Here is a 23,315-nt window from a genome sequence, read left to right on the forward strand (position 1 = left end):
ACCGTGTACAATGCGTGGTAGATAGGTGCTTGGTGCTTCTGACTAACCTTGTGAGCAGCTCGTCTGCAGTCAAAATAACCGACACAGGAAGGGAGGAGTCTTCCCAGTCGTTGTATGGGGAGAACCCTATCTCATGAATTTGCTAGTTATTCTTTTTCCAGGTCTAATCAATGAAGGGCACAGAATTATTCTGAAATGCCACTCTTTTACCCTGCATTTGAAATAACTTATTTATATAAACAGAGTTCTCAAAATAAAGACCTCTACCTAAATCAAGCCACGAAAAGACACAGGAAAGCTTATAGAGACCTGTAAAATCTGAACACCATTCAGTCAGATACTTCTTCTGAGCTCATTTCTTACCGCCACAGGTTCTTCCAGAAGGCCTTCTGCAAAGACTACGATGGACAGCACAGTGGCCAGGACAGATCCTCACCGGAGCACCTGCAGCTCAGACTTGCAGCAGTGCAGACACACAGTGCCCTCCAAAGACTTTCAACTGAGAGATGAATAAAAGCAGACCATGCCAGCGCTGACCACTGAACTCTTGAAGCTTCTAATGGAAAGTGACTCAGTAGTCCTTCAGCAGCTTCACAAATACAAACTTGATAAGAAAATCAAACAGGAAAACTGGAAAGGAAGTCAGCTGAACTGGTCAGGTCCACAAGCCATCACCCATTTTGTGACTGCAAGCACATTTCTACAACTCCCGATTTGCACGGAGGCAAATTAGGGGGCAGAGCATTTGTTTTTAGATGCAAGAAGGCTCTGCATTCAGTAACAGCAAATCGTGATCTTAGTGAGATTGTGGGTAGCGTTTTCCTTGCAATCCATATAGTTCAAAAAATTAATCTTATCAAGTATCCTTTTCCCATTTCAGCTTGAGGGTATGTTTCCGATTTCCTTCTTTTTCAACAAGGATGTGGGCTCTCTCTGGTTGGCCTTTCAAAAGATGATCCCTGTCTCTAAGATGCACCCAACTCAGTCTTGAGATGTTGACTCCAATGAAGTCAAAGGGGATAAAGTCATTAAAATAAAATACGGTATCAATATAAAAGTGACATGCTCTGATAGGTCTCTGTCACGCAACATCTCAATAAGAGGTTTCTAAGAGGTGTTCAATACTTTTGTGAATTGCTCAAGACTTAACAGGACTAGTAACACTTTTCCCATTGCTCTTGCAAAGAAGTGGTTCACACTCAGCATCCATAAAACCTGAATTTTATCTCAATATAGTATTCAAAAAAAAATGCAGCAGGAAGGCACTATTTGTTCTATGTATTTATTTATTTAACACTTATTAAGTACCTACAATGAACCAGGAATTATATTTTATTGTTTAAAAAATTCAAAGCTGTAAAATATGGCCCCAGGTGAGAGGTTACCAAAAGCAGCCAGAAAGGATCAAAATTGCTCACTCCCAAAATTCTGCTTTGCAATTCAGCCGAGGATCAAATCCCCAGAACCAAGGGAAACCCCAAGATGGAGATGCCCCTGCCAAAGACCAAGGGAAGGAACTCAGGAGAGCCAGCCCAGGAGAGCAGCCAGGTGATGGGTACGAGGCTCCAACACCGGCCTCACATAGTGCATTAAGGCATAGGAGCACATCTCGGATCTTGGTAGATCTCCCACCTTACCCTCCAATTTGGTTTTAAATCCCTGACTTCTTTCCCTTTTCCCAGTGGGTGGGGGGGGGGGAGGAGGTAAAACAAATAAAAAAATTTCACTGGGAATTTCACTGATTCTCCCAATGACTTTATTTGTTGTTTAAATCTAATCTAAATTTAAAGTCAACAAAATGTGTAGTTTTCTTCATCCTCCGTTAATGATGAGAACTGTCCATTCAAAAACTACACTAAGACAATGTCATACTCAATAGCAATCCGGCTTTAACTGTAGGGCATTGAATCACCTTGCGAACAAATTACAGTCACTATGATTTACCAATTGGTACTGTACTGGGTGGTGCTGGGGTTTCTTTTTGGCAAACGTAGAACAAACCAGAGAACAAAATTTAAGTCTTCATCATCATGTAGAAAAATAAAATAAACCTAAAGTATCTACCTATGTGTCACGTGATTCATACGGCGAAAGTAAGACTAAGATCTACACTTACAGCAGTTTTAAAAATCCTTAGTGCAAGAAACATAACCAATTAATACAGATCAATACTTATTAATGAATATGGAAAATTTTCCTATACAGAGGTAGAGTCCAGTGCACAAGGCTAAAACAATATTCAATAGTCTAAACAAGACGGAGTCAGGTTTTACGGAATCCACTTTAAAGTTATCAGACTGTATGTACATACATACAATAAATAGACTATACAATTTTTTGAAGTAGTTTAATAAACTCCACAAAATAATAGCAGATGCATTGAAGTATTTACATAATTCAATTTTCAAATCTCTCTCATTCAAATAAAAGGGATAAAAATAAGCTTTCTGCTTTAAAGGCAGCAGAACCTCTTTCCTGAAATGGATCGGTAAAATAAGATACTTTACATGAGAGGAACTAATTTATGCTTGAGAGGTATTCATATTCAGCTAAGAAAATATGTCCCTTTTTAAGCTATATAGATTAGGGAATATAAAATGATATTTTCTACATTTTTAGATCTCTATTTAAAGTTCTAAATCCAACTCTTACTTGAAGAGAGAAGCTGATTTTGGTACCCTTACAGAGTATATCGACACCATTACAATGGAAAGATAATTAACTTTTCAGATTCTGCTTGTTTGCTTTTGAAAGTTTAGGCCAGAAAGAATTTGACAATATTTCTGGTCCAAACAGTTGTTTACACAATGAGATACAAATCTCAGTGAAACGAGACTAGCACTTTTGGCCTGGGGATCCTGGGATTTCCCCTTTGTGAGTCCCTTCCGTTTCCAAACTACGTGTCATCAGAAGCAGGCACGCTCAGGGGCAGGCGTGTGACTTTAGGGTGCCCAAGCCTAGCGAGACTCCAAAGTTCTCCACATTCACACAGGAGGAAGGTGAAACGGACTTTCTGCTGCCATTCGCCTCGCAGAGACTTTAAACGGGAAAAAACTTAGAAGCCTGTCATTGTGACCCAAGAAAATATGCAAAAACCCAAAGCATTATATGCTTCACTGACTCAAGATTCTTAGACTTAATATCAAATTGACTCTGATATTCTATCATTAACCCTTTTGTTTTACTTGATATAAAAGATTCTCATCTAGCCCATAAGGAAATTAGGGATAGTCAGAAAATGAAAAAGTAAGGTCATAATTAATGAAGCATCAACCTTCACAGTTTGAATTTTGTATAACTTCGCTAAGCACCCACAATGAAAATGCAAGTTGAGTTTTTTATTCAATCATCCTGTGAAAAATACCTCAGTAAATAGTAACATTTTGCCCTTCAATGATCTTCCCACTGGAATAACCCACCCCCCTTTTTTTTTAATTTTAGATTTTTAAAAAATTTTATACAAATAGACTAACTCTGATTTAAAGTAAACATACAAAAGTTGAGAAGAATATTGCTTGCAACAATGGACATGGAAGTAGAGGAATGAACTGGGCAGGGGGTACAGAGAAATGACTCCTGGTCAGTAACTGCAGGCAAACACCTGGCGCTCCAGAAAAACTTCACCCAGAGGACGCCCTCTGCTCACGCTGTTTCCTTCAGCCCACAAAACCTGACTGATTTGTAACTACGACTTCAGGTCAGAGAAGAAAAAAACAAAACAAAAAACAACTGCGAATAAAGTGGAAGGCACAAGCACCCATGTGATCTAGAATTTTCTTGGGGTGAGGAATAAGGAGGGAAAGGGATACTTTTGGTTCCGCACTACAGTCAAGTTAATTTTGCCACCGTTGAAGAGAAACCGTATACAATCAAGGTGTACAGAAACATAACAAGCGCATCCCACTTGTGAGGAAGAAAGCTCAGAAGACAGCTCCCAGGAATGGTGCAGAGAGAAACAACCAGTACTATTTATTTGGATGTCTGTGCCATGGTGGGTACAAACTATATTCTCTGCTCTGTGGGACCAAACCAAAACAGAATAAAAACAAACAAAAATGCCCCAAATCCCAAAAAAGCAGCGAGAAGGAATGCAAGAAGTCTCACAGAACAACTGATCCAGATGGAGGTGATAAACACGCACGCTTGTCTTTAATGCACATCGAACTTCGTTACCTAAAGCTGTGTTTTTCCGTCGCATTCACCTACTGACCAGACGGGGACTTAAGAAATGGCCAAGCCATTAACCTTTCCCGCCTCTACGCGACTTCCCTTTCCCTTTGTTTCCTTCTCCAGGATGAGAGTCTTTTTCCTCCGTGAGGGAAGTGCTGTTAATGACACTGGGGGAGGGCATGAAACAGGATTTCCAGAATACTGATTTCGCTTCCCTCGAGGCCTTGCTGCGTGCGGCCACACAGCTTGGAGGCGGTCGTCAAGGCAGCCTGACAGAGCTACGAATTAAAAAAGAAAAGGAAAGGAAAACAAAAACAAGACCACCCCACTCTGTCTTTTCTCAAACTAAAGGAGAAACTGCGGGATGGCACGGCCTCCAGGGGGACCCCCACAGTTAGGAGATGATGGCCGGGGACCACCTCGGCAAAGTCAGATTGTCAGCACTCGCTGACCGCTTCCTCGTGGGTCGACGCAGGTCCTTGTACTTGTCCTCGCAGAGGCGAGAGATGGCCTGAGGGGCAGAAGAGAGACAATTCAGGTCAGGGCTGGACTCGGGAGCAAGCCCCACTGTCCTCTAAGTGCCCGCCGCTCCCTCACTCATCGGACACCGCCCACCGCCAGGTGCCAGCAGCATCCTAGGCACTGAGAACACGCGGAAACAACCCGGACCAGAGCTCCTGCCCTGGGCAGTTTCCACGCCACGAAGGAAGTACAGACACAGGCCTGTCCCCGCAGCGCTTACAGTCTGAGAAAATCAGCTCAAAATGTGCAGTAATTACAGGACACTGCAGCCTGGGGCTCAGCCAGATGCAGGTTCAATGCTGCTAACCACTCGGGGGGTGTGACCTGGGCCTAGGCCTACTTCAAGGCCTGCATCCTCATCGGCAAACGGGGTCAAGAGCACCTGCCTTGCGCGCCTGTCCTCACGTAGCAGGGCTTCGTGCTGGGCGGCACTGGGAAGAGCACTCAGTACTTGGCGGCTCTCTGAGACTCAGAGCAGATGCCCCACGGTCTGAGTCAACTCTAGATGACCGAGGAAGGAAGGAACTGGGAGGGAGCAACGTAGGGACAACCCACACGGTCCTCATTTTCTTGATGAAGACAGTGAGACTCAGGTGAGTGCCTCAGCCAAGAGCGAGGCCTGACCCTCCGTGGGGCTCGGAGCCTGGTCTCTCAGGGTTGCTACTAGGTGCCGGCTGAGAGCACGTCGATGACAAAGTTGGAGCCTGCTCACATCACCCCAGATGTCTTGTTGCGGTCACATTCACCCTGCTTTCTGTCAGGAGTGGGGATGACTTCACTCACGATGATGCAAACCTGAGGTCTTTCAACTCGTATACAATTCAAGCAACAGGCCAGGGAGGAGGCAGGAGCTAGGGAAACACCTGCCAAGAAGTCGCCGTCGAGGGACAAAGGCACAAAAGCAGCAGACCCTGCTGCTTCTTTTGCACTCACCTTCTACCATACCGGTTTTTTATTATGTTTACTGTTTACTGTCTGTGTCCTCCCAGCAGAACATAAACTCCAAAAGGGCGGAGTCTAGCGGTTTTGTTCCTGATGGTGTCTGGTAACCAGTGCCTGGTATCAGGGGACCCCTAGTAAATATGTGTCAAATGGGTGTGTAAGTTCCAACTGAGATGTGCACATAACAGAGGCATGCACATATCTGGCTATGGTCAAAGTGCTGGAAACACGGGGTACTGGCAACCGATTCTCATTTATTTTCCAAAACCCACAACTGCACTTTAGAACAACTCCAGTGGCACCAGGGAGGATGGATTAGAGGAGAGAGAGGAGCTGAGGACGTCTTCCTCCAAACGACAGATGAATGAGGGCAGGAGACGGGCTAGAACACTGGGAATTCCCCACGTGAAGTCCATTGCTACACATAATAGAGGTGACATACTTAGAAAATCAGATCCCTTAGAGACATTAGAGCAATGATTTTTTAAAGTAAATTATTTTCATTTATTTAAACTCCCTGAGATTACTGTGTGTGGTTTCTCAGCTTACAAACAATACCTGGGTCTGAATGTAACATCGTAATAATGAATTAGCAATGTACGATCTTATTCTAGATTTCATGATGCAAAGTCTTAGCGTGCGTCCCATCTCCCACATGCATACAGAGATACTAATTTATTTCAAAGAGAAATGAGCAAGCTAATGAAAAGACCACTTTGCATCCGCCTTGGCTCCTGGTATGCTCTAGCGTCCACACTCGACCCTGCAACCCGCCTACCACATCAGCCATTTGGTGGTACGTCTCAGCAGTACAGAGCTTCGGGCACGGCCACTCTTAATACGTCTCACTCCCCCGTGCTTTCCATGATGGGGTTCAAGTCTGCTAACCAAACGGACTAATAAGGGTGCTGGGGTCTGGAAAACAATGAAATCTCATTCCTTAAAAATTATTTCCAAGAGGTGCTGAGTGCTTTTTCAGATAGTGCTTCTGTCCAGCCCTACAGAGGAGCGAGGGGCCACATCTCAGGAAGCCCCAATTCTTGGGAGGAGAGAACAGTCTTGTCAGGACTACCGGCCTTCCTCGGCCAGCGCACCTGCGGAGCACCTGACGCGGCAGCCCCAGAAACAGGCGAGCACTCCGTCTTCCCACTCAGATAACCTGCGGAGTCGGCAGCAGCCGCCAGCCACCCCGTCTCAGCCAGCCTGTGTGCCCACAGTGTGGCTGACCCACAACACTGGATACTCTCCCTCCGAGAACCACAGACCTGCTTTCCTGCAGGCTAAGTGGCTGCTCCCAGGAGCTCCACACGCCCCACTCAGCAGGACAGGAGCCACCGGGCACGAGGGCTTCCAGCGCCTGCTGCTAGGCTCACCATGAAATCGAACTCTGTTTCACGAGTGTGCCCGCGAGCGTCTGACAACACTTGCTTGGAGCAGCACATCCTTCAGAGGAAGGGTTTTCCATTTCTTGCTCAAGAGAAATGGGAGACTTAAATGGGCAGTTGCATCCTGATGGCCGGCTCACAATTAGAGCAAAGTGGCTGAGTTAGGAAAACCTCACTGGGTTTTTACACACCGTGCTCCGTGTATCCAGTCATGGATACACCGTGTTCCACAGTTTTACTAAGTTTTTTCTTGAGATTAGCATATTATTTACTTCTTACAATTTTACTTAAGATTTTGGCTTTCCTAAGCTTGCAAAACCGTAACAATCTCTTCCCCTCTACCTCTAGACTTTGTTTGGTTTGCAGCTATTCAGCCTATTAGACCAGCACTCTAGCCATCCGGACCCTGTACTGAATCGGGGTAATGTGTCACTCAGATTGGACAATGGGGCAGGCAGCACAGACCTCTTGGGTCTCACCAGGCTTGGGACATGATTGTACCATCTACTGCTTTGATCAAAGGGTCTCTGGGATGAGACCACAACAATGTGTGAGAAGGAAGGCACAGAGGGCCTCAGCACACCTTCTCTGGAGGAAGGGGTTTCACCCTTCCTTGTCACCCCGCCACTTTTCATCCAGTCAACAAGTCAGATGGGAAGAGCTAGGTGCAAATATGAAGCTGAGCTACATACACGAGTCACGAGCACGAAAGTTACACAGCTTGACGGTGAAGGCCCTAAACTCAGGCCGAGACCCATGGGGCTGGCCCCAGCTCTAACCGGGCTGTGGGGAAAATATTTTGAATAAAAAATAAAAAGCACACCATAACCTTTTGGGATTCCCAATCATTAGGGTCATCTGGTATCTTTTCCCTTATAAAAGTCCATGTCGAGAGATACTTTTTTATGAGCATATTTTGTTAAAAAACAGGTGTTTTTTTTTTTAAAGATTCGAAGAACAGAATCTATGCACATTAAATAAAAACTGATATTCAGAAGGTTATTAAAACTATGATTGGATGAATTGTAATCAACTAAATGAACTGACCAACTCTAGATCCAGGGTAACCTGTCTGTACTTCATAACAACGCATAGTGGGAGAAATGAGCGTGGCGACCTCCCACTTCCAGGAGACCCAGGTGCGGTGTCTGTAATAGTGCCTCGGAAACCAGTATGTGAAGGCATCTTACCTCAAGCTTGTGAGCCCTGTCCCTGCTCAGGGGCTCCAAGGGAAAGCTCAGGTTGTTTGCTTCTGCCAGAGAACGAAGATCAAAATAATACTTGGCATAAACACTGGAAGGAACATTGATGTTAAACTGGAGCAATTCAAGAAACTGTCGCTCCAGCTCATTCCTGCAAAGCAAAGACAAAAGACCGCGTGCTTAGCTGCCGTACCAGGCCGCACGGCCCACCAAGGCAGGCTGCTGGAGACCGGAACCCAGAAAACCCACCTCCAGGGAGAAAAGCTACCGAATTAATTGCCGGGCTGGACACCAGAGCTGCAGTTTAACCACCAAATGGGTATGAAAAGCCGAATGCTCACGTGCTCTGAAGGATGAGGCCTGAGTAACTGGGACAATCACCAGGAAGTACTTCAGGTGGTGGGTGTCCCTGAGACCCAGCCACACACACAGCAGACGCTGGCTGCAAATCTCAGCAAGAACCGTCAAACATGGGGCAGGTGAGGCAGTCGAGAGCCGTCAAGTGGAGTCTGGTGAGGGGCCAAGACAGGAGCCCAGGCGAAAAGCCTCTGTTACACCTGGACGCCTGTCTTTCCTCAATGGCCCTTCCCTACATCCTGGGAGAAGAGTGGAGGAACTGCTGCAGGGGCTTCCTCAGGACAAGCGGGGAGTGGGGGAAGGACTCGCAGCCCCGCGCTCACAAAAAGGGAACCCACCGCCTCTGAAGAATGAAAGCAGCAGTTCCCACACCTGAGTGTGCATCTAATCGCGTGGCGGGCTTGTCAACACAGACTGCTGAGCCCACCCCCGTCTCTGGCTCAGCAGGTCTGGGGTGGGCCTGAGAATGTCTTTCTAACAAGCTCCCACGGGATGCTGATGCGGCTGGTCCCAGCCCAAACTTCTAGAGCCACTCACCTCCAAAGACTGGTCAGTAAAGGAGCCAACACAGGTATTAAGATCCATCTGGCCATCCCAGTTATAGTTTGATGAAACTGAATGATGGGTAGCCAAAATAAATTTTAAAACTTCTATTTGGAGAACATCCCCATGTCAATTATCTTTTAGATCAGGTTCATTTCTTGACAGTTAGTCCCTGGAGGGAGAAAAGTCCTCAACGGTGGATCTGTTTGTTGAGCACTGGTCCTGGGTCGGGCACGCAGTTTTAGCATTGCCTCCCCCTCGAAGCACCCTGTGCTTCCAAGCACACTACACAGCCCTCTACTTCTGTCCTTTATCAGACTCCACTGCAAGTGCCACCCTAACTCAGTCTCCCTGCTTGTCTCCTCCTAGCCAGAAACTGGGCCACCGCCCTATCACCGTACCTGACATACAATTAGAGCTCAGTAATTAGCCTTACTGAACGGAGCAGGCCAAGCTCCGCCTGGACGGATGGATCGAGGAAGGCTTCCCACAGGAGTAAGAGATGAACTGAGTTTGGAAACCTAGAGCTCTGGTGGAGGAACAAGGGTTGGGGCAGGGCATTTCTGGCAGGATACCTGGTCACCGTCTCCTGTAAGTGAATCTGAAGGCTGACAAACCCTGTCCCACCAACTAGCCCGGAGCCCGCTGCACGGACTCCACTGAGCACTGAGCCCCCAGTGCCGGCCCCTGTCAGCAGGCCCCCGATGTGCTGCAGCCTCACACTGCCTCAGCACCATCTGGGCCCCACGGTGTACCTGCTTCCCGGCCGGCTCCTGGGGAGTCACCTCACTAAGCCTCAGAGACTGAGAGCACTCCGTCCCAATCCCATGCTGCTGTGACGACGAGGGACAGGAGCGCTGAGGTGGGGCGAAGGCAGGCTGGGGTCTGAGCAAGAGGGGGTGGCTTCAGAGAGAGAAGGTACTGGGCGAATGAGAGTTGCTACAGAGGTTTGTAGTCCTCAGATGGGAAGACTGAGAAGTCAGATTCCTGTCTTTTCGTCAGAGAAACACCATAATTTGCTGTTTCTATACAGTCTAGTGAAAGGAGGTGAGCTCCAAATGTGCATATTGTGCTAACTTTTATTCTTTTAAAGAGTCTAAAGTACTTTGACTTCTTTGGGATAATTTGTACTTTAACTTTTATTTATGCCTCCTTTAAATGAGATTTAACAAGAGATCATTCTGTGAAATACTGGAACTCAGCTAAGCTTTTAATAAAACAAGAGCGTCAAAAATACTGCAAAGGCCAGAAGTACCACAACAAACGGGCCAGAAGGAGCTCTCCTGGGGGACCGTAGGAGCCGCCTGGGGACAGACTGCCGTCTGGTGGCCGACGGCACCACTGCAGCTCTTACTCTTCTGATGCTGACAGAGCAAGTCTGTTAATGCTGGCCCAAATCGTAGCTAGACAGCTATGCCTCTTGTCGAGGGTATACACTCTGACTAAAGGCAAGAGCGATCTGGTTTTGAACAAGGTGGCATTTTCCTCAAGGTTCCTTGGGAAAAAAGAACAGCCTTTCTTCAGGCTTTTCTTTTTTAAGTCTGAGGGAAATATAGACTAGAGCTGCTGTGCTTTCTAAGGCAAGATTTAGCAAATAAAAGTAATTCCCAAAATTTGAATTTCCAAACTGCAGTAAGACATCTTACAGGGACATACGACAGCTTGCTACGTGATAAATCGTAAGAAATACTAACAGTGACACAGAGAGACCAGGCTTGATGGATTTACTGCCCTCAATTGAATAATCATGAGAAAAGTTCTGATTAAAATTTTCTAAGTAAACTTAAGTCAGTAAACAAAACATATATTCAGAAATATGCGTTATATTAGATCAAAATTGTAAAGAAACACAACTGAGTTATTAGCACACTTCACAACTTGTGAAGGGGCCTCTAAAATGGAGTAAGGAGAGTTGTTTTATCACCTAAACATTTATCATCTATCTGCTTTTCTAGAAAAATGGGTTCACTTTAAAAACCAGCCACTGACGGTCTAGCAATCGCACTTCCGGGGATATACGCGGAAGAACTGCAAGCGGGGACTCGAGGCGAGGTTTGGACACCATGCTCACAGCAGCATGGCTCACGACAGCCAAGAGGCAGAAGCAGCGCAAGTGTCCAGGTGTCCGTCAGTGGTGAACGGATGAACCAAACAGCACGTGTACATGGACGGCAGTATTTTTGACCTTAAAAAGGAAGGCAATTCCGATACGCGCTGCTACACAGATGAACCCTGAGGACACTACGCTAAGGGAAATAAGCCAGTCACGAAAAGACGAATGCTGTGTGATTCCACTTCTGTGAGGCATCCAGAGCAGTGAAATCCAGAGACGAAGCGGAATGACGACTGCCGGGGGCTGCGGGAAGGGGGCTGCGGGGACGTACTACCCACCGGGCGCACAGCTTCTGGTTGGTGACGGTCGCACAATAACATGAATGTACTTAATGCCACAGAACCGTACACTTAAAAACGGTTAACGTGGTCAAATTAATGCCATGTATATTTTACCATAATTAAAACCAAAAACCAAAGACCAGGCCCCCTACACCCACGGAGGGTCGGAGGTTTCTGCTGTGCCTCTATCTGTTATGCAGCACTAAAACCAGTCTCCTCGCTTCTCCTTATTTGAGATTCTTTTGTTTACATATCAAAACAACTCTAATAAGGTTACCGCAAAACAAAAACAAGCCAACCCCAAAGTGTAATTTCTTTTAACAGCATTTTGCCTGTCAAAGTTCATCCTTCCTTCTCCCATGCATGGCAACTGTCGTTAGGTGCTGGCATGTGACGGTGTGACTACTTACGTTGGCCAGACAGAAAGCGGTGAAGGCTGGCCCCTGGCCCTGTCTTGCCGCACAATGTCAGCCTGAATCTGAAGTCTGACTGACTGATGCTGGTGGCCTGAGGGCTCTACCTACACGTTTCAGTGCCACTTGTCTTAAAATGTTCTTCAACCTGCGTTCCCAGCCATTTGCCCACATGGTCCGCTGCCTTCCAAGCCAGAACCCCACCATCTAAAGGTGAAAGGGACTCCAAGTCAAGTGCCTTACTGTTGGATGATTCTTTAGCTGGAAGCGAACGTGGGCTCAGAAACATCAGGAAGGTCACATCAGGACACTGGCACACAGGCAAGGCCAGAAAGAAGGGTGCAGAGGGGGACAGAAGGACAGACGCCTGGACACAGCACCGACAAGCACATTTTATAAACTCTCATGTCGCTATTGACATGAGAGTACACAGTGCTAAGGGCCAGTGCCCCGAGCTTCCAGGGATGCCCCACACTGCTCCCTCTCCCCAGACGGGGCTACCCAGCAGCCATTGTTTCCCCCAAGCTCATAGGGTTTTACTGGAAAAGACTGAAATCAAGCACTCATTTTTAAATATTCCAACAGAAAATCTATGATTCTGTACAGATGCTACAAAATAACGTAAAGCCCCTATCTCTACAAGTGTGGTTCAGCACCGCGACCCCCTAATGGCTTCCTGAACACACTGGATCTCATTCCTTCTTTAAGTTTACTGGATGTATTAGTTTGCTATTGCAGCAAAAATACCACAAGACTGTCCTTCTGTCTGCGGCCTATTACCTAATCTCTTCTTAGGACACATCATACTATATTAAAGCCCATCCTAATGACCTTATTTTGACTTAATTACTTCTTGAAACACCTGATCTCCAAGTACAGTTACACGTTGAAGTACTAGGGGTTAGGACTTCGCATATGCATTTGAGGGAGATGCTACTCGGCACCTTGACACTCTTCTCTTCTAGCTCCTCAAAATTCATGTCCACTTCACATGCAGAATACATTCACTTCATCCCAACAGCCCAAAAGTCTTAATCCGTCCCACGAACCATCAAGTCCGAAAATCTCATCTAAATCAGGTATGGGTGAGACTAGAGGTCTGATTCATCCTGATTCCCCTCCAGGTGTGAACCTGTGAAACTTCCTACTTTGGAAATTATCTGCTTCCAAAGTACAATGGTCACAAAGGCACAGACAGGCATTCCTACTACAAAAGGGAGAAAGGGGATCCCTCCTACACTGTTGGTGGGAATGCAAGTTGGTACAGCCACTCTGGAAAACAGTGTGGAGGTCCCTTAAAATGTTAAAAATAGAGCTACCCTATGATCCAGCAATTGCACTCCTGGGTATTTACCCCGAAGATACAGACGTAGTGAAGAGAAGGGCCATATGCACCCTAACGTTCATAGCAGCATTGTCCACAACAGCTAAATTGTGGAAGGAGCTGAGATGCCCTTCAACGGATGACTGGATTAAGATGTGGTCCATATATACAACGGAATATTACTCAGCCATCAGAAAGAACGATTTCTCAACATTTGCAGCAACATGGACGGGACTGGAGGAGATTATGCTAAGTGAAATAAGTCAAACAGAGAAAGACAATTATCATATGGTTTCACTCATTTATGGAACATAAGAAATAGCAGGAAGATTGGCAGGAGAAGGAAGGGAAGAATGAAGGAGGGTAAACAGAAGGGGCAATGACCCACGAAAGACTATGGACTCTGGGAAACTAACTGAGGGCTTCAGAGGGGAGGGGGGTGGGGGATTGGGATAGGCTGGTGATGGGTAGTAAGGAGGGCACATATTGCATGGTGCACTGGGTGTTATACGCAACTAATGAATCATGGAACTTTACATCAAAAACCAGGGATGTACTGTATGGTGACTAACATAACATAATAAAAAATTATTTAAAAAAAAAAGGGAGAAATAAAGAAGTTTTGAAAGGGGTCTCGGGTCTCAAGCAAGTCCGAAATGCAGTGGGGCAAATGCATTAGATTTCAAGGCCTGGGAATAATCTTCGGCTGATGCTCTATCATCCAGCCCACTGAGAGGGCAGCAGCCTCACATCCTAGCCACGGAGGGGGCAGCCTCAGCCCGCACAGACCTGTACCTGCCGAGCCCATGGTGGCAAAGGCAGCCCTGCCAACTTCCAAACTGCCTTCACGGTCATTTTCCCTTTTGAAGGATAATGCGTTACAGCAGGACAGCTCTTCTGCAGAATCCTGAAGTCCGACAGCCTTCCTTCACTTTGTCCTGTCTTGTCCCCTTCATATTAAATTGGCAACATTTCTGCTGGGATGACTGGTTGTAATCTCTTTAGCAAACTGTCCAGCCACACCCTTACTTACTGTTCTCTCCAGAGCATGCTTTCTTATTTTTTGCAATAGGGATAGGCAGAGGTTGGAAAATCTGAGTCCTTCCAAATCTTCAACATCTGGTCCCTTCTTGCTTAACAATTCCTTCTTCCATTTCTCTCTCCTCAGATTTTATTATCAGCAGCAAGGAGAAATCAGGCAGGGTTTCTAAACACTCTGCTTAGGGATCTCCTCAGCTAAATATTCAAGTTGACTATTCTGCCTTACACAAACACTAGAACACAATTTGGCCAAGTTCTGTGCCCTGTGTTAACAAGTACTGCCCTTAGTCCAGTGTCCAACATCATGTTCCTCCTTTCCGACACCTCACTCCAGAAGCACCTTTAACAGTCCTACTTCTAGCAACATTCTGTGTGTGGTACTACAAAGATGAGAGAAGCTTCCTCTAAAGCTCTCTGCTTTCTGAGTCCTCATCAGAATCACCTTTCACAATCATATCTCTATCAACCATCCCTTCAAGGTAACCTAGGGTTTTTCTAACATGTGCCTCAAAACTCTTGTAGCTTCTACCCATTACCAAGTTGCACCCTACTTGCCGGTATCAAAATCTGTTTCAGTCTACTAGGGCCGCCAAAATAAAATACCACAGACGGGGGTTTAAAGAGTAGTAATTTATTTTCTCACAGTTCAGGAGGCTGAAGTCCAAGATGGAGGTGCCAGCAGTGTTGATTTCTTTGGAAGCCTCTTGGCCTGCAGATGGCCATCTTCTTTCTGTGCCCCCACAGGGCTGTCCCTCTGCCTGTATTGTGTGACTCAGTCCTACTGGATTAGGGCCCACCCTCATGACCCTATTTTAAGTTAATTATCCCTTTATGTCCTTATCTCCAAATACAGATACATTCTGAGGCACTGGGCCTTAGGCTTCAACACAAGAATTTTGAGAGAACACAATTCGGCCGTAACACTGGGTGTCTGTCGCAGCGCTCAGTGGGGCGCTGGGCTTCATGCTGGTGTATGGATTCCCTTACAAAACACAAAAGCTTTCTCCAAGTACGCCCAAAAATACAACAGATTTCTAGATCTACGACTTTCATTTCTCACTGTTAAAACTGACTTGCCTGAGAACACATCAAGTATGTACGTTGTCCTTTCGGCTCCTCCCTTCCCACTCTCTGCTCTCGGAGAGAAAGGCAGGCTGCTCACCCTCCCTCCGTTCACTGCCCCAAAGTGAAAAACCTGCATGAAGGGGCCAACATCCGATGACCAAGCCCCTGCTCTTTTTATCTGCCTGTGAACCGCACTCCTCCCCTTTGAAAGCCTACCCCCTTCCTTAGCTCAGGATGGCATATAAACCTCACTTGCCTGAGTGCCTTTGAGTCTCATATTTCTATGGAACTTCCATATGTACAAAATCAAATTTTTCTCCTATTTGTCTTATGTCAATTTAATTATTAGACCAAAGAACCTAAAAGGGGAAAAAGGGAAAATTTTCCTCCCCTACATACATAATCAACACAGAGAAGAAAGGACAACCGTGATGTCACTCCGCCGGCACACAACTCCGTGTCAAATGGTATCAATGCGTTGACAGAGTAACCCCCAATAAAGGAAACAAGTCAGCACTTCTTACCAACTCGCATCCTCCTCTGTGGTCCTAATGACAATTATTTTAGTAGTTGTTTTCACCTTGAAATATAATCAAGACTTTTAATTTTTCTTACTATCAAAAACTTATTTACACTTGTCCTACTTTCTATAATAGAAAATTACAGACACAGGGAGGAGTTTATAGGTCTACAGTGGAAACACAGGCTCTGCAACAAATGACCCGGGAACACAAGTGTGCTTCACAGGGTACCACAAAAACAGGTTAAGGAGGGCCTTAGGTTGGTGAGGAACCCAGAACTAATGTGCCCATGTGACACCCCCTAACAGCAGCCTGCACAGGCACTGTGACGATTGCACAACCCAGGATTATTGGGTGTAGGAACAGGGAGGTGGGCTGAGACACAGCTGGGAAGCTCCTCCAGCCTAACGCTTCCTCAAGGAAGCTGAACAAACAGTATTAGAAAAATTTCAGCAAGAATAGTGTCAGAAGTACCTAAAAACCCTAAGGAACTGTAAATGGTTTATCCTGATTGTTTTCCAAAATGCTCCTTTGTCCTCTAAGAGGCTCGAAACCTATTTCCTGTATTCCCAGATAGAGATCGCAGACAATAGGCCTGCAGGTCTCCTGTTAACAATCCTCACCTAAATGTAAGGACTGAACCATCCGAGAAATCCTAAGACCGCCTGAGAGCTACGGGAGTGGACGGCTCTCGCCCCCCACGCTATGGCGCGTCCACTGAGCTGGGGCTCTGAGACCAGCTAGGGGAGAACGTACAGACCTAATGAGACGCACGAGAGGACCCAAGGACAGAGGGCTGATTTTAAGCAACTGAACTTGCAAATTCTCCCTGAAACTAAACAGAAACATACTATTTTAGCTCTTCTGCTTTCTGGGTAGGCTGCTGCCCACAAAAGACAGGTGTGGGCCATTGTTAGGAGTCTGCATGAGGTACAGAGCCAAAATACAAGCCGTCACGGCCTGGAGACAGCAGCAGCCTACACCCTTCTGATTAAGGAATGTTTGCCCACAACACAGTTTCAGTAACCAGTGCCACAAACTCAAAAAGTGTAACTAGGACCTGTGCATGAAGAGTACCACAGGTTTCTGCAGTCATATTCCACAGCCGTGTCCTGGTTGTGCCCACTCACGACACTCAAAAGAAACTGTTGGTCCAATTCATTTCCTCTTCACCATGCAGACCGTTCCGAGGGATGTGGTTCCTTCCCAGAAGGTGCCCCAGCCCCACCCCAACACACACACTCACATGTCCTCCACCGTGATGTCTTTCAGGATCTGGCAGTAGTCCACATTCCACACAGCCTGGTCATCCCAAACCTTGGAGGCCAGCAGGATCGCCCCTAGAACAATCCGCTTCCAGTTGGCTGGACAGATGTCTATCTCTGCATATGTTAAAAGTCTTTCAAGGTATACCTGGAAAGACATGAAAATGCCAGAGCTCAATACACAATACACATGCCAGCATACATAAGCTCTAAAACCATGTGACTCCACTCCACCAGCCTGTAAACAGGGATTTATCCTCTGATCATACCTATTTCTATAAAGTCAAAGCACTCAGCTAGTGTGACGGCAAATGGACACACTCTGTCACTGAGCAGTGTGGATGTGGCTGGACCGCAAACGACTCTGAGGCAGGAACAAATTCCGGGGAGCGCAGGCTAATTTCTCACTCTATCTACCACGACAGCAATACAGATTCAGCATACAACAGTACAAATTCCAACAAACGGCGTCAAAGGGACAAACCTGCTCTTTTCTATCTGGTAAAGTTTTATTTTGAGGCCATTTTAAATTTACATGCAGCATCGATAAACCTATTTTTTATTATTGTGCTAAAATATATATAAAATTTACCGTTTAACCACTTTTAAGTGCACACTTCCGTAGCAGTAAGTACATTCACACCGCTGTAAAATCACCACCCATCTCTGTCCCCAGAGCTTTCTCATCATCCTGCACTAAACAACTCCCTGCTCCCCTTCCCCTCAGCCTCCGGCAACAACGATCCTACTTTGTCTCCATGAATTTGTCTACTCTAGGAATCACTCAATACTTGTCTTTTTGTTCTGGTTTTTTTCACTTAGCATGTCAAGATTTGCCCAAGTATGTAGCATATGTTAAAATGTCTTTCCTTTTTAAGGCTGAATAATAATCCACTGCGTGTATATACCATACTTTGTTTATCCATTTTTCCATTGACGGACATTTGTTTCCTCCTTTTGGTTATTGTGAATAATGTTGCTGCTGTGAACAGTGGTGTACAAATACCTGTTGGGAGTCTCTGCTTTTGATTCTTTTGGGTATGGATCCAAAAGGAGAACTGCTGGATCATAGGACAATTCCATGTTTAATTTTTTTAAGGAACCACCATATGATTTTTCCATAGTACCTAGGCCACTTAACATTCCCACCGGCAATGCACAGGGGTTTCAATTTTTTCATATCCTTGCCAACACCAGTTATTTTGTTTTCTGAGGTTTTTTTTTTTTTTTTTTTAATAATAGTCATCCTAATGAGTGTGAAGTAGGTATCTCACTGTGGTTTTGATTTGATTTTTAAATGAAATAATTTCAGCTGAAGTTGGAAAATGAAACCAAATAACATAAGATTTATAAATTGGCATAATTTAGCTTGAAGACAGATTATCAGAAATACCCACAAAGGGCTTTGCTTACTTTGGGTCACAAGGTAAGAATTCCTTTTAAAGTTTCCCTCTGTTTATCAGCATGTTTTATACTTCTCTGAACCATGGAATTATTCTTTCTATAGTTTATCAAACACATTTACAAAGTGGAACTACTGTATCAGAAAGAAACAAATGAAATGAATCATCCATACACTTTTAAGAACCTGCTTTCTAAAACAGATGAAATCTATGTAGTGTTAAATTTTTCATAATTTATAATGCCCATAAAGTCTTAAATATCATGTAATTTTTAAAAAGGCATGGGGGGGCGTGTCTGGTTGGTTCAGTCTGTTGAGTGTCCGACTCTTGGTTTTGATTCAGGTTGTGATCTCAATGTCATGGGATTGAGCCCCACGTCGGGCTCCATGCTCAGCATGGAGTCTGCTTGGCCCTCTCCCTCCTCCTCTCCCCCTCCCCCCGCTTGCACTTGCTCGCTCGCTCACTCACTCACTTTCTAAAATTAAAAAAAAAAATCTTAAAAAGGCATGTGTGGGAAAAAAGTGTTAACACAAATAATCGTCAGTGAAATATCAATACTCATAAAAGAGATGGGAAAGATTAAGAAAAAAAAGGAAGAGTCCACCCTTGTTACATCATTAGGGCTCTGGGGAGGAGACTTTGGGGAATTCTTGAGAAACAGGGCAACTAACTGATTAAATGGAAGAAGTTTGTTAAACGACATGAATCTGTCAGTAGAAGCAAAGGATAATGCTAGAAGCAGACTGATAACTATACAACACAGAGCCCACAAGATGAGAACAGCTACATGAAAGGTGGTGTTAAACACTCGAACTTAACCCGTGATTCCCTGTGTAATAGAGCAGTCACTATGCGCCAGGCACCGTGCCCATCACTAGAGACACAGGAGGGTGGCACCGACGGCTCCGGCTACACAGTGGAAAATGGGCTGGAAAGGAACATAGCTTATGGGCAGAGATTCTGCAGACTCAGCAGTCGGGATAAGGAAGATCAGGGTCTGAACTGGAGACATGACAGGAGAGACTGACACTCCTATCGGACCGACCTAGAGTCCAGTGACCCCGACAACCAAGAAGGTGGGCTGCTGCAGGAGACCCTGAGGTTTCCAGCTTGTACAGCTGGACGGACAATGCCTGCTGAGACAGGGAGCCCTGCTGGGGGAAAGACAGTTACAGGTGGATACTGTATGTCTGAGACACCCCAGAGGATGCCACCCACCTCGGCGGTGCACACACCCTTGAGAGGCTTGAAGAAAACAGAACTCAGAAATATGAGTGCCTATGGCACATAAACAGAATTAAGCATGGACCCCAAGACCTGGGGAGATAGCTTAGGGAGAGAGAAAAGGAGGGGCCAGGCCAGAGCCTTAAGAGCCCCTCCTGTTTTAACATCTGGAGACAGGATAAAGGGGCAGCGAAGAAGATGGAGGAATAAAATCTGGTATGTTCTGCTCTTAAGATGTGAATACTTTGGAGAAGAAGCTAGAAGGCAAACAGAGGTGTTTCTAAGTACTGAATTAGGCTTACAGTATGATACAGGGCATATAAGAAGGAAACCGAAGTGGTCTCTCTCACAATGAAAAATAAAATTAAAGATGTAAAAACACTTTAGGCAGTGACTGTGTGGGTGGAGAGGGGCGAGGAGGGCCCTGAGTCAGGCTCCACGCTCACCAAGGAGTCTGCTTGACATTCTCTCTCTCCTCCTCCCTCTGCCCCTCCCCCCCAATAAATAAAATATTTCAAAAAAAAAAAAAAAAAGAAAGAGAAGTCAGACCATAAGCTAGCAGCTCCTCCATAGAGCCTCCCATGGTTCTCCTGATCCCTAAATCACAGGCAGAGGCGAGGCGTACACTCCCTCCAAAGCAGCAGAGGCTCCCTTACGGCTTCTTTGGCCAGCTTGTACCAGCCAACCGTCTGTAAAACAGGTGAATGGCCAACACCCAGGGAAATCTGTCTGCCTCTTCCACTGAAATAGGGGCTTTTCCAAGATGGGGAGAGGGGGTGGTTGGCACTCAAATGTTTGCTGAATGAGTAAATAGACAAATAGCAGTTCTTTTGCTTAGAAAGGTTACTGTTCTGCTTTTAGTCCCTTATTAACGAAAAAGCAATTTTTTTAAATCTTAAAAACCTAGATTCTTACAGCTAATCTCAGATACCAGGTGTTCCTCAGAACGGATCAGGGGGCACTACACTAAAAGGCAAAATCATGAGAAGAAATTACTAACATATTTCAAATCCCAAAGACAAAATAGCCAATAAACTGCTAAGAAGTCCAGTCCTAAATATACTGGAAAGTAATAAAACAGGAAACCATTACAGGGCAAGTCTACATTGATGTACCCCCAGATTAGTCTGGGTGACCCTCCCACTTACCCCCTGGCTGTGTTTTTCTCAGTACAGTGTAGGTAGCTGCCTTATCAGTCTCTCCACCTAGTAAACCATAAGCTCCCTGAGGACAAGGACCGCCTGCCATTCCCACCTGTGTGCCCACCATCTACACAATGCTAGGAAAGGGTGTGACCTCAGAGTGCTTCGTTCACGGACGCATCACCCTGCCGGACAAATAAGGAGCAGCACGTACATAAGAGCTCAGGCTCTGGAATACAGCAACAGGAAGGTATGTTTTCGTGTACGGCTTTAGGTAAGAGCATGGCCACAAAGAATGGCATTCATGAAAGGGAAGTGCGCTGACAAAGGCAGAGCAGATTTAAAGGTGAGACTGAGCCCATGGTTTGTGAGCCAGATGCAGTGGTGGACGAGGAAGTTCAGAGGAGGAGACAGTCTACTCTGCTGTGCCAAGCGCGGCAAGTCAAAAAGACCTTCCAATAAGCTCCAGGAAGTCACACAGCATGGCATTCTCACTGCATTACAGCACCTTCGTGGGAGTTTCCAAACCTCGCTCAGTGAACAGTAACATAACAGCATCTGGTTGTGACAACTATTGGTGAGAAAAAGTAGGTCACTGACTGGAGCTCAGTGGTCTTTTCAATTTTGAAGATTTTATTTTTTAATGGCATTTATTATATTAAATGAGCAAAAAGAGTGAGCTAATGTTTTAGATCATGACTTTCATTTGTGTGAAAACTGTCGTTCTTCAGGTAAAGATCCAGGCCAGGTCAAGCGGAATTTCAGCGAGACTCTGTCCTTGGGACCTCAGACGGCGTCTTTTACAAAGGTTGACAACTAACTCTCCTCATCTCCATCAAGAAGAGCTATGCTTGTAGTGAGCACAGCATAAGGTATAAACTTGTCAAATCACTACATTGTACACGTGAGAAAAATGTAACGCTGTGTGTCAACTACACTCAAAAAAATTTAAAAAGAACCACAAAATATAGAATAAAACCGAACTAAGAGCAGAAAACTAAGACCGGACCTAACTAAGCCTCCAGATTTTTAAAGCATGAGACAAAAAAGGTTGTGAAACAATGTTTACCCCAAGACTCTACTCCTTTACACAGACAAGGCATGCAAATCTCTCCAAGCTCCCCACTGAAACAGATTCTCACGGGCGCAGTGCAAATGGGTGGCTACTCAATTTTCTTCTTACTTTATACCATAGCTGGTAGACATTAATAAGTATGCTAGATGATATTTACAATAATATTTAATACTAAAAAAACCCCAAAAGTATCATGTCATCTCTGGATATTCCACTAGGGCTAACCAAAGGAATTAGGTACTACAATACACTCCCTTACCAAGGGAGAGCAACGGCTGTGCTGGGAGATGAGGCATGCTTTTGTTTTTTTAAGATTTATTTATTTATTTATTGGACAGAGATAGAGACAGCCAGCGAGAGAGGGAACACAAGCAGGGGGAGTGGGAGAGGAAGAAGCAGGCTCATAGCGGAGGAGCCTGATGTGGGGCTCGATCCCATAACGCCGGGATCACGCCCTGAGCCGAAGGCAGACGCTTAACGACTGCGCCACCCAGGTGCCCCTGAGATGAGCATTCATAATAAGCTCCACTTAATAGCATGTAACTTGTCAGTAAGGACATATTCAAGGGTCAGCTGCAATTTCTTTAGTAAACTCCCAGTTGGCTATTTTAATTCTCTGTCAAGTAAAATAATAATTGATTTTTCCTAAACAATATTCCTAGACTATTCATTGCTAATAGGACAAGCTTGCTCAATTAAATTTTTAGATTTAAATTCATGAGAAGGACTATCCTAAAGAGTCTCTAGGAAATACAGGGTAGTGAGCGATTCTAGAGTTACCGGGAGCATTCGGCTGACTGCATAGAACAAAACTGTTCAAAGGCACAGGGGAGGAATAAAATGTAATCTCATGGAATCAAGGATATATACCAAAATCTTAATGATACTGAAATCATTCCAAACCAATTTTAGAGAGTTAATCTAGGACTATCAGGGAAGATGGTGGTGTAACTCACCTCTTCCCACGGATACAACTAAGTAACACCCACATCAGTGTAAATAACCCAGAAAAAAACCTGAAGACTGGCAGAACAAACTCTCCACACCTAAATGTAGAGAAGAGGACACAATGAAAACGGTAGCAAGGGCAGAGACGTGCTTGGGAGCCAAATGGACTCACAGGAACTGTCCCCAGGAGAGGGGAGAGAAACAGACCCCCACACCAAGGAGCCTGCAGGGGGAAGACAAATCCTGGCAACACTGGGCTTTGGAAACCAGAGGGGCCAAATTTTGCAAGTTCTTACAACCAGTGGGGCTTAATACCCGGAACTTTAAAAAGCAGTGGACTCAGCTCTGGGAGAGCCGGCAGGGTGAAAGGAAACTGAGT

The 23,315-nt window shown here is 45.4% G+C and overlaps 1 protein-coding gene across 3 annotated transcripts in view; it reads right to left on the reverse strand.

The window, feature by feature from the left end:
• Nucleotides 1–1,268: 1,268 nt before the first annotated feature.
• Nucleotides 1,269–23,315, reverse strand: part of CCNY (cyclin Y) — a 221,398-nt gene continuing 199,351 nt past the window's right edge. For all 3 annotated transcript variants that reach the window (XM_026483421.4, XM_057304701.1, XM_026483419.4), the window contains 3 exons: nucleotides 17,126–17,292; nucleotides 8,210–8,372; nucleotides 1,269–4,681 (listed from right to left, as the gene is read on the reverse strand). In XM_026483421.4, the coding sequence (XP_026339206.1) occupies nucleotides 4,565–4,681; nucleotides 8,210–8,372; nucleotides 17,126–17,292 (447 nt within the window). In that variant the 3' untranslated portion in view covers nucleotides 1,269–4,564. The remainder of the gene's footprint in view (nucleotides 4,682–8,209; nucleotides 8,373–17,125; nucleotides 17,293–23,315) is intronic.

The sequence above is a fragment of the Ursus arctos genome, unplaced genomic scaffold (assembly GCF_023065955.2).
Source record: "Ursus arctos isolate Adak ecotype North America unplaced genomic scaffold, UrsArc2.0 scaffold_30, whole genome shotgun sequence".
Classification (NCBI taxonomy): Eukaryota; Metazoa; Chordata; class Mammalia; order Carnivora; family Ursidae; genus Ursus; species Ursus arctos.